At 41.0% G+C, this 12863-nt stretch overlaps 1 protein-coding gene across 1 annotated transcript; it reads right to left on the reverse strand.

The window, feature by feature from the left end:
• Window positions 1-10934: 10934 nt before the first annotated feature.
• LOC310871731 (ubiquitin recognition factor in ER-associated degradation protein 1-like) lies at window positions 10935-11798 on the reverse strand (the record flags this gene model as incomplete). Its single annotated transcript, XM_083783369.1, has 1 exon — window positions 10935-11798. The coding sequence occupies one exon, from the start codon at window positions 11796-11798 to the stop codon at window positions 10935-10937; it is 864 nt and encodes a 287-aa protein (XP_083639495.1).
• Window positions 11799-12863: the final 1065 nt, after the last annotated feature.

The raw sequence follows: 12863 nt of genomic DNA on the forward strand, positions 1-12863 counted from the left end.
TAGAAGGCTCTGGCCATATACCTGTTTGTGATGTTGGTCAGAAATTAATTCATGGAAAAAAACTATATTAAAGGCATAATTCACTTATTTCATCGTCTACTCAGGCTTATGTGAACACCCCGGACAGTTTTTAATTTGCTTGAGTCAATACTTACTACTAGATATTTTAAATTAATTTTAGCTGCCCGACCCTTTAAACAAACCCATATAACTTCAAACTCCATTTTAACTGATAGATAGGTCGAAAACACCTGTCCTTGTTTCTGGTGACTGATATCATCCTTCTAATGTGGAACCTGTGGGGTTTTTTCCCCCCAATTAGGCCTACTTTGTTTAATTTATTTTTAATATTATTTTAGTATATTTTTATGGATCCTTATTCTTCTCCCCCTAGCTGTGTGTTAAAGTGTTCTTGAGCCAGACAACTACTCCCAATGTGCTGCCTTGCATAGTTTGTTGGGTGAACGTGTATATTGTAAAGCGCTTTGGAGAAAGGTGATAGGCTATACATGCAGTCTATTTACCATATTCAAGAATGATTGTGTGGTATGCCTATGATATTTCAGTCAGGATTCTGTGTCAGGATTCTGTGTAGGCCAAGTACATATACATTGACTCTTGACAGTCCAGGGATGGACTGCGAATCAAATGTGTTCCACAATACTGTATGTCATTACAGTCATTGTACTCTGACGGTAAAGAAGTGGCAGAGTGCAATCTTGAGACTGTGACTGTCCTGTCGAGGTATCGCCATTATGGTTTACGGTAATCTTTTGCTCAACCCTAATTTCTGACCAGTCACTGCTAGTCTGTCATTCGGTAGGTGACTCACTATTGGTTATTAAGGCAGGAGATCATGTGGTAACTAAGTGAAGGTCAATCTCTGGCCCTGCCGTTCTCAGGGAAATTGACCATATTGCTTGTGTTTGGGAGATCAACTGAGAAAGTGTTTCTGTCTATCTAGACTCTAGATAGACAGAAACACTTTCTCAGTTGATCTCCCAAACAGAGTTCTCTGGTGATCAGAGGAGAAACATGTTTGCTTCTGAATTACAATACACAAATTGAAGCAAAAAAATATATATGTATTTTGTGTTTGTTCTAGTTATTTTTCTTATAATATGTATTCACTTTATTCCACTCACTGATGTATAGCATGCATGATAACATTCAGACAGTACAATATAACGTGTACATAAACTTGTACAAATTGAACAAGCATAAGTCAGTTTATGCTAATTGTTGGCAATGAAGACTTGCATGACACAAGATTACATTCATGATGGGAACATGCTGGGAAAATGACACGATGGGAACTATGCACAAAAATGAATTTTGCCCATTTTAATTTTTTTATCCCACGTTTATACAACCTATTTCTTCACCCAGTGTCAATTCTCTAATGTAATCCTGGGCGCTACACTTCCTCTGCCAACCTGTGGGGCAGCAGACTGACCTCATGCTTCCTTCTATGCATGAGGAGTACAAGCTGCTTCTTTTCACCTGACAGGGGAGAGTTTCCCTGGCCGGACATAGCGCGTGGAAGGAACACATTATTCCGACCAGTTCCTTTCCCCTCCATCAGGCGCCCCGGCTGGCCAGGGAGAGGTAGTTTAGAGACCAGGATTACGGCATGTTTTTTGTGTGACCCTATGGGACACGGGGAGAACATGCAAACTCCACACAGAAAGACCCTTTCGCCAACCCCTGCATCGGGGTGGGCACTGATGACGTGGAGGAGAGAACACAACTCCATCACCCACAGCGTCCCCAGCGGGAATCGAACTGAGGACCTTCTAGCTGTGAAGTGACAGCACTACAGACTGTGCCACCGTGCCTCCAATTTCACCCACTTTTTTACTTGTAAAACTGTGATGTGCAGGCACATACTGTCCAATGACATGTGTCAAGTTATTGTGGAACATCTTGCTCCATATGGAGCAAGACGCTAATAGCATAAGACAGCCAATCCAGACCACTACATTTCTGGTGTTAAATGGTACGAGGGACGGACCCCCAGAAAAAGACCACCCCAAAAAACACATCTGCCCTTTTCTGCCCCCCTCAGTGCTCTCTGCACAGACCTGGTGATGTGACAATCAAGCTGATTGCTGATTCTGATTAATTGATCTCTCATTGGTGGAGAGTTGTTAATGCTCATAAAGTTTCTTTTCTACTTTTGGATGCCCCCACGCAATATAACTAACATTTTAAACTACATTGATTGATGTGCTCCTTGATGCGGTGTTGTGTTAAACTCAGCCTAACCTCTATCTACTTCACACTATTTTACATGGGATTTAACTTTGGTGCTTGGTTATGTAACAGTAGGCTGACACCTCTAGTAGACACCCAGTGGAATCCATAAGAGTCACTTTGTAAACTGACATTGGACCGAACTGCAGAGACAGTGCATAATATTTAACTTTGATAAAAATCTGGCTTTAACATTGCTTGTTTTGACGTCATCCAAGAGATTCACTAACACATGTTGGCCCTTGGTAGGTTAAACTGTCACAAAAAGGAACCTGGAGAATGATGTCCAGTGAACTGCTACTTGCAACAAAGTTACTTCAGAAGACGTCATGCTATTCACTGTACAGCATATGACGTATTTTGAGGTAACTTTGTAGGCATATACAATACTATCCAAGAGTAGTAAGTAAGTAAGTAAATAAGTAAATCCACATCTTTATTACGTCATCATTGAGAGCTAGTTATACCAGTTATACTTGACGTCATGCTGCTACGATACCTACGCATCAAACGGGGCGCAGAGTAACCACAGTATACCTAATCAACTTACAAATTACTATTATTATACATAGAGGCATTTCCTTTAATCCACCCAAATCCACATCGAAAGCCGTCTCTTACCATACTTAACAATACTACTTTTTTACCTCCAAAAACTAGGTACGTAGCAAATAGCTAAACATAATAATTCAATATTTTAAACGTTCTTTCACTGAGAGGCTGAGATTTGACAGTTTGTAGTGGTCGACAGTACTTGCCCACTCTGCTTGTGCACTAGTAGACCATTTATAGCCTACTTGTGTGCAACAAGCAAGTAGGCACTCGACAGAGTGCAGTTCTAGTTATAATCTAGAGTTGAATTAGGTTTTATTGTTTTATGGCAAACATTTTGTGAGCTCCAATGCAGAACAATATTCTCTCTTTTTCTCTCTCTTAGAGTACTACATCAAGAGAGTGTTTTTAATTGTATTGCATAGCATTTGTATGGTTTCGTATATGGATTCAAATCCAGTGTACAAATATAATGGACCCGTTCAAGTGCACTCTCAGATTTAGGCTACACTGATTAACACCGAGGTCTTGACTGTGTGTGTGTCAAATTTCATTATTTTCCATTATGATTAAACAATAAAACACACAATGTAAAACATGCGGCTTAAAATAATTCTCAATGTGCATCTGATGTCATACACTTTACATTGTGTTTATACAGTATATAGGATTACATTCTTTCTGAGCAATTTTTGCGTATTATTGAGCAAAACTGTTTTACAGATTGTTCCTCTTCCCTCGTGGCCACTAGATAATTAAAATGTACTAATTAGACTGCTCCAGTTTTAATTAAACATATTATTTGTCATCCCACTTCATCACCATGGGTGGAGGGAAAGGGGTGAGTCATTCTGTAATGGTTGCTCTTACATTGTACATTGTATTTTCCATAACTTCAAATTTGTTCTCAAAACAAAGTTTTATGTTTTTATTCACAACACAAAATATTGTTAGGCTAACACAAGGACCGCGTACATATCTGAGAGAAGTTAGTTTTAAAAAGGATTGTCCCACATACATGCATGTATAATGCAAAACATCTGCTGACAGATTTCCCCCCCTAAGCATGTCAGCAATTCAATTCAATTTTCCATCGTATAGCAGAGGGCAACATTCTTTCTCAATATTGCTGTGTCTCTTCGCTATTACTGTATACACAGCTCTACTGGATGGATGCATGCATGAAATGACTGAACATTCCACATAGTTAACTTGTCATCACGCCAGTATCAATCAAGCAGGAACATTTGTGCTGACCATATCCTTTCACCTGTTCAGCTAGTTACCATGCACTCCTGTCTTTCCAGAGCATACAGTACTATATGTTCTTCTGTGTCCTTATGTATTGCGCTGATCCATGTGAATCTGCCCATTCCAATTTCCAAAAATCAGGATCAGATTCCACTTTATTGTCACATCACAGGTTTAGAGGTAAGAACTGGGTGAAATTTGTTTTTGTGCAAGCTCCATCGTTTTTGTTGTTTTCACAAAGAGAACACAAAAGGTGTGTGTGTGTGTGTGTGTGTGTGTGTGTGTGTGTGTGTGTGTGTGTGTGTGTGTGTGTGTGAGAGGGGGGGGGGGGGGAGCAAGGAGAAACATTTAACAGTAGGCCTAAAGAAAAACATGTCAAGGACAAACAAAAATCTAATATATCCACAAACCAGCGGATATATACTGTACAGTATGAGGTTAAGGTGCAAAGTGGTAACGAGTAGTGGTAACAAGTAGGTCCATGCATCGCAGCAGGTATGCATGTGAGATTACTAGTCATTAAGGTGCAACGCATTGTTAGGTTCACAATAAAAACAAAAGAAAGAAAAATAACTTAAATTTAAAGTTAAGTTAAAGTTAAGTATAATGCTTCAGGGATCTAAAGGTCATTCCTAATTGGACAATACAACATATAGTCTATACATTTTCTTAACTTTGTAGAACTTTTCTAGAACTTGTAGTTTGTTAATTTGAAAATGGCCAAAGTATAAAATACTGTTAATGGGTAAAGTGATTTTGAACTGTTGACTGATTTTGCTCGGGACCCCCTGGAACTAAGCCTAGGCTGTCCCCGGACCCCACTTTGAGAACCATTGCTGTGGGCAACAGAGCCACTGGAATGCTTCAGCTTTTATTTAGTGGCAGTGAAATTCAATTTTGAAATGCAAAGCCTAGAATGTGACTTGATTTTTTTCCTTTAGAGAGGGCTTTGAATGGCATCTTTTATGGCATGTTGTCTAACAACTTAAGTGATAAGATCAATCAATTGGATTCCGTCCATTGGGTTCTGTCCTTGTGCTGGACGGTATATGGCCCTGTTGAAATCATTTGATTTACCGCCCTACATGCTATAAGCCTGCCCTCTTTCCTCAGGCAAGTGGCTGAGTAATGCAAATGCATTGTTGCCATCATTCCTGTGTCAAGTTCACAAAAGGGAAATTGAAAAATACTTCATGTCCCAATAAGGCATATACTTCTAACATCCTCATCCTGTCATAGGCCTAGCTAGCTTTCAACTTTGCTCATCTTCTTTGTGCCTTTGGGGAGCAAAATGAATGCATGCCATGTGTGGAGTAGATTTTACCTTTATATTCTTATTCCACAATCAACTGATTGTTTACTTGTCACTTTTAGCCCACAAGGCAAGCAAAAAAAAAGAGTACAAGATGAACAAAGCTAAACATTTTTTTAAACATTTTTGCCAATTGGACTCCATATTAACACATATACAGTAGCGATGATGAGCCAATGATGAATGATAGGAGAGAAAAGCGCTCCACAATACTCGCTATGCTCTTCCCTTTAGACACTTCTCACAGTTCTCCATAGACACATTATCACATAATAGTTGCTGCCCGGCTGCAGAGTGGGAAAACAAAATGTCACTCATCATTCATTATCATTATTATTAGAAAATTGGTAGATCAAAAAGCTAATTTATAGATAGATCGTTGCAGCAGGTTGCAGATCCGGTCTGTGTGCATAATGTGTGCAAATTACCGAACCAGTAGGCGGGCTCTAGACCAGATCTGAGCACTGAGCATCAAATCACGCCCTGACAATCAGCCAACTCATCCAGCCTGGCAGAGATGTGCTCAGTCAGACAGAGGAGCACACTTTTCTAGTCTATACTTTGTTGGACCCTAGCATCACCATTTTCACAAATGTTTGGACATTTTTTGCCAATAATGCTAACATAATGTGTTACTTGTGTTGTGACTGGAAGTGAACCTATATTTATAGTTTTCACATATATATGTAAAAGTGGCATGTTGTTGGCACAGTACTTTGACGGTATAGCAGTGAGAAAAGCCCTTTTGAGGCTTGACTCATAGAGCAGTGAGATTTCTGTGTAATCTATCTCACATAACTGTGAGCTAAACAGACAGGCCCCCTCTGGGCCTCAGCTGTGTCTCCAGTGTGTTGCACATGTGCTCACCTTTAAAGGAAGGGTAAGTGCTATTTTTTGCATGTGTTTGTGTGTGTCCGTCTGTGTACAGCTAATCTCCGGCACTGTTACCTGTTCGATGCCAAATTTTGCACACACACTCACTGGATGCCAACGATGAACCTCTGCCCCATATTTTCCAGAACGGCCTGTTATAGCGCCACCAGGAGGCCGACTTTTGAAAAACACACTTTCTTATTATATCACTCCTCCAGATTCTGTCCAAAAATCATGCGAATCGTTACACACAAAGTTAATTGCGCCTAAAATTGAGGAGTATCTCTAACATTGGCTTTGAAAGTTTGCAGGATTTGCCCATTTGAACAAAAAGCCTCAAAACATGAACGCAGCATGTAATTTACGTGAAATCTTTCACAGACTTTCCTACTAGGCTGCGGAATATATCCCACCCTTTTCACATTGGCCTGTTATAGCGCCACCAACAGGTGGATTTTTGCAAAACACATTTTTGGAACATAATGCCTCAAATCATGGCAATTGCCATCCAAGGCATAAGAAGAAATGGCACCCTTTTCACATTGGCCTATTATAGCGCCACCAGGAGGCCACAACCTGACCTGCCCTGGTGGAGACCTGTGCCCAGAGGGGCACTTTTTCTAGTTTGTTTGTGTTATCAACCCCACTTTAACTTATTTCATATCTCTATCCTGATCTCTATAAGATTGGTATTACCAACCTGAAAATACTTTTTCTGTTTAATAAAGAGTTGGAGAGACAGGGAGACCCCTATTAGAAGTAATATAATGTTGATGTAATAACTTAAAGGTATATTCAGTGATTTCACTTAATTCAAATATAACTTATTTTTTTGTTTTGTTGTGATAATCCTCTCTACTATAGAGTGTGCTGACCATATAAGGAGTTCCTCCCTGTCCCCAGTTAACCCCTGGGGGTCAAAAAACCTTAGGTTTCGTTTTTGGCTCTCTATCCTGATTGGATGAAAGGCTTAGGTCCCAGCCAAAAACGAAACCTAAGGTTTTTTGAGTGAAATCACTGAATATACCTTTAATTATAAGACATTAGTATTTTCTTCATTTTCCAATCTGTACAAAAATCGGTTGTATATGCTCTGTATCCTCAGTTCTTTGTCTCCCCCTACTGTCCATTGTAAACACAACAGAAGTCTCACCAAAAAAAAGGGCAGGACAACTTATAATGACCCTTCAATGTAATTGTTCTGTACCATTGGAATGTGTTGGTCAGATCATTTATGGGTTGTGTTGTTTTATGTTAGCATTGATGTTATGTTTATATGTTTTGGGCTAAACACCACAACTGTGAGTGACAGTGACAGGGAGCACAACCCAAAATAGGGACCAAATGTTGAAAAGTGGTATAATAGTTTACAAAGGAGGACCTTCTCACGCAAATCTAAAGAGAAAGTCAAATGGTGTAGAGGTTACTGCACAGATTCTTTATCATCTCTTTGTTTTTTGAGCGGTGCTATCTGATCCAACACTTGAGTATGTGTGTAGCAGCACGAGTCTGTATTCATTATTAGTCTATTAGCAGCACGAGTGTCCAAATATGTACAACACCTGGGTAGGCACCGCTCACTTCACACCGGGTGTAATTTTTGAGCTTACTTAATTTTTGAAATTACTGGATACTTTTAAGTGTATATGCCTACAGTGTGACAAACTTGAACTGTGTGGATATTAGTCTCGTCTATAGGGATGTGCCGATGAGACATTTTGGCCGATATCCGATATAATTAATTGCTGTTATGGCTGATAACCGATATTACCGATGTCGATATATCATATCATTCTTTATTGAAAGATTATAATAATTTTGTCCATTCTGAAAAATACATGTAACAGCATATCTGCTTTAACAGATAAGATTTAACTTAAATACCTTTATATTTAATATTGTGAGCTTGTAGATCTGTTCAAGCTGTTACTTTGGGCTTCTTTGTCTGTAAGACCAATTAATCGGACCGATTAATTAATCAGACTGATTGATTACTGATGCGATTAATCTAAAAACAACTAAAATCGGCCGATACCGATGTGTTTGCCGATTAATCTCCCATTAATCTCCCATCACTAGTCTCGTCCCTATCAGTGCACAGCCTAGATCACATACATCTCAGAAAGATTTTACTATGAGGTTCAGGTTAACGGGATGAGTGACAAGAAAGAGGAAATGGAAAGGGAAAATCAGAACAACCCCTGAAAGTGGCTATTGATCTGGCTCTTGTTGCTGCTGCTGCGGATGATGATGTTGTCCTCCTCCCTGTTGGGACAGCAAATGTAACGCTAGTACTTCTAATAGCAGCTTCCCCACTCAAGAGTAAGATTTTAGGAGTTGTTGCGTACTGGGCTCAAGTACAAGGGCTCATGGGTCAACTCAACAGAGCAAGATCTAAAAGTGAGGAAGGCACTTGCATGGAGGGCCCTGAATGGCATGGCCAGTGTATGGAACTCCAATCCCCCGTCAAACCAAACTCAGCTTCTTCTACGCGACGGTATAATCTGTTCTCCTATATGGCAGTGAATGTTGGACCCTGAAGCCAACTCTGCAGAAGGCTCTAGACGGGTGCTACACCAGAATGTTACGTGTAGTGCTCAACATCAGCAAGAGTACACATGTTACCAACGAGAATCTGTATGCCGGAATATTCAGGATGAGCGACAAAATAGCAGCCAGGAGAATGAGACTTGCAGGACACTGCCAAAGACACCAAGAGCTCACAGCCAGCAAACTGGTGCTGTGGGAACCAACACATGGGCACCGGTCACGAGGACGTCCCATAACGTCCCACACTAACATATGTGGATGTACATTACTCAAGAAAGATACAGGAGCGCAAAGCACCAACGAGCTGGCCGGATGTATGGAGAACCGGGATGACTGGAGGGGATGATGGAAGGCTCGTCTGAGGACGACCTAGAGAGAGAGTGTTGAAGAAACGTGATAGCAATCATTGCCAGTGTCTCTGCAGCTCTTTAAACAGGAAATATAATTAGTGTGGTTGCAGACTATCGTAATTGCCCAGCTTTATTTATAGCAACCCCAAAATGTTTTGTTTTATCATTCCACTTGTGACATCATGTGGGTCAAAACATCATCATCATACTGTACTTAGCAACCACACTTGCAATTTCCCGGAATTGCTAATTTTATGGTGTAGCAATTTCTGGGGTAGCAATTTCCTCCAATCATGATCGAGAACTCATACACAGGATAAATAAGGGACATTAGAAGTGAGGGACGCCTTTGGGGGGCACACAGTACGTCATAGTTACTAAAAAGTCCTGGCTGCCATGTGACGTCACAGGGAGTCGGGACACACACAAGCCATTCGTTGGAGGGCATATAGCACCGCTCAAAAACACAGCTGACAAAATTAGAACTGGAACACCATAAAACTAAAGCTGCTAAATTATGGGATTCTCTCTCCTTTAAGGGTATGTGTCTTCTGTGCTGGCGAGCAGCAATTAAGGTGCCAACTGGTCTCAAAGGGCAACTTGCCTTACTTCCGGACCAAATAAATCACTGGTTCTCACTGGGTCCTTAAGGGGGTTCCAGGGGTCCCCACCTAAATGATTGATTCAAACCAACAGGTCTTTAACTCAGAGAGTGATATGGGGATCCGTGGGCATACCACACTGGGGGTCATTCAAATTAAAAAGTTTAAGAATCACTTTCATAATCTTAGTTGCCAGCCCATAGAGAAGAGCCCCATTGTGAACCGGGACATGTTGAGTACACCAAAGTATTATGTTAGAAATGTTGAGTATGGGTCCCCAGCATTTAGAAACTGCCAGATGCTAACTTGCATATGTTGAGCAATAATTGGCATAATATGTGACCATACCATTAACAACCTATAGAAGGCAAAAGAAAATCAAAATGTCATCATGCTTTATGTAGCATGTGACATTTTGATTTTTTTTCCCTAGGTTGTTAATGGTATGGTCAGATATTATGCCAATTATGAAAATTGCTCAACATATATAGCATCCGGCAGTTTCTACAATCTACATGCTGGGGACCCATACTCAACATTTCTAACCTAAAACATTGGTGTACTCAACATGCCTGGGTTCACATTCTGGCAAGTGGACTATCTATGCATGCTTTTGCCTCAAACATAAGAGCAGTGTAGATAGAAGGGTTAGGGGTCTTCACAAGCATCTTTTTTCCTGAAGTCCTCTTCTACAGCACAGTTTTCCAATGTCAGGGCGGGTACCACCATGGCCATGGGGTCCATTTAAATTAACACTGAGGATTTTACAGTGTGGATAGGGGTCCCAGAATAAAAATAAATAAAAAATAAAGCATATGGCGTGGACTAATGCATATCAAACTGGGGTCGGGTGCTTAATTTAAAAAGGTTGATAATCACTGTTCAACAGAACAACAACCATCTGGAAAAGCCCCCAAAACTATCTTTAACAAGAATTGATGACATCAATTAACTACCAGCTGCTGCCTTATATCCCATGGCTAGAGGCAAAAGGTGTGTGGTTGCCTATACGAGGCAGAATCAGGATAGGTTGTCAGTACAGCCACATACGTAGGTCTCAACTACTGCAAGTAGGCGTGAAAGCACCACAGAGAGAACATTGACCAGCTGGTAAAGGCCAGTGAATGTAGGACAGATCTATAGTCACTAGTGTACAAGTTTGCATAAGCAAGTCTCTTCTACTAAGATTCAAAGCTTTCTACCCTTTCTGCGTAGTGTCTGGCCTTCACCGGAGAAGGCAGTGAATTTGCTGTCATCTTCGTCTATCATATTCTTAGGCTTAGAGTTTCTGATGAAGGTGATCTTGCCGACTTTGTATTCATAGTTGGGAATTCCTCTTTTAATATCACCTGTGTGGATAGGTGCAGGGCTGGGCTCAACGTCCTTCTTTTTGCCGTTCAACCGATTGCCAGAGCCAGTGAATGCTCTGAATCCAACATTCATGTCTGCATACATGGTGTCATCTCCTTGCTCTGTGCGCTCCATCACATGGTCAGGCTCTATGTAACCCAAAGGAGCATCAAAATCCACATTGATGTCGCACTCTATGATGGATACTGCCTTTTCCGGCTTGGTCTCCATTACCCGCAGTTCATAGACACTTTCATTGTAGTTTATTGCGATGATATCACCTGTTGTCAGGCAGGCAAAGCTTCTCAAGGCGTTTTCCAAGACTGCTTTGGGGTTTGTAATGTCCTGGAAGCTTAGGCTCTGTGGCTGGAATTTGGAGTAAGTGGCCACCCTGAGTTTAACACTTTCTACCTGGACCAGGCCACCTTCGTCCAGCAGAAGGTTCTGCATCATCCAGTACGGTAGGTAGCAGTTGCCCTCATCTGCAACAAACTCCAGAACACCAGAATGTGTCACTCTGTCCTCGTCCTCATTGGTTAATTTGAAAAACATTGGATAGGTGATGTTAAGCTGGCTGAGATTCTCAAGCGCGGATGAAGGCATTATGATTTTTCCTCCTTTATCCACTTCAGAGCGGTCGTATGGGGTTGCCAGCATGGAGATAGAGTAGCAGCGGTACTGGGCAGAGAAACGGTCAACCATGTTGAAAGATGACCCGAAGAGTATTTGAACGAGCAGTGGTGTATTCGGCTTCGTCTAGAACAGTGTTAGGGGTCAACGTTCTGAATTGGTTAGTACAGGCTCACACTTAAGTTTTTGAACAATTCGCTTTATTTAAAGGAGGAAAGTAGATGACAACGTTGTGATGGCATTGCGTGATGACAGTCTGATCGGGCTGAAACCTTGCCCAAAAGGAGTCATACGTCATAGACTTGACCAAATATGGTCAGCTGGCCTGCGGAGATATGCGTTCCACTGAAGGGGTCAGCCGTTTAGAACAGCATCTGTTTGTCTTGTACCGTATGCATGTGATACTTGAATTCCAAAGATCTCAGTTCAGTTTTGGTTTTTGAGCTAACAACAAATTGCTGGACCTGCTGCTACTGCCTAATGTGCCTTGTGTCAAATACTGCTGAAGTCACTCAGAATGCACTTTTACAGCCTGGCTGGCAGGCAAGTGTTGTGACTACCTCTATCCCTAACCTAACCATAACCGCAAGCACGGGAGCAGCGCATGTTCGAGCACTAGTCCGACCATTGTTCCCGCATGTCGGACTAATGCTCTATGTCGGAATTGCGTCTGGATCCCGTTGTGACTGAGAGTGACAATAATTCACAGTTGATGTTGGGCTGATGTTGGGCTTTGGACACCGGCCTTCACAAGAGTTTCTTACTCTCGCCATGAAGATAAGAATAGTAGGCCACTTGAAAAAAGAAAAAGAAATACATTTAGCTACTTGTTCGAATGCCCCGCCCCCTGTTAAAACAAAAGAAAGCAGCAAATGAATAACAAATTAATACATGAATAAATAACCCTCATCTACTTTATCATTTACTTTCTCTAATAACCTAAAACATGAACTTTGGTAGCACAATATAAATGCTTAATAAATGGTTACACTATGTAATAACTTTTAATTGTTTATTATGTACAAATATAACTTCTATATGCAGACATATCGTTGCTGTCCGGCAGAAACCACCTAACTCCATTTTTCAGATTTAAGATTTATTTCCACAAATAAATGCTATTGAACACCCTTTACG

The sequence above is a fragment of the Protomyctophum parallelum genome (genome assembly GCF_964188405.1).
Source record: "Protomyctophum parallelum genome assembly, chromosome: 15".
In the NCBI taxonomy this organism is placed as follows: domain Eukaryota; kingdom Metazoa; phylum Chordata; class Actinopteri; order Myctophiformes; family Myctophidae; genus Protomyctophum; species Protomyctophum parallelum.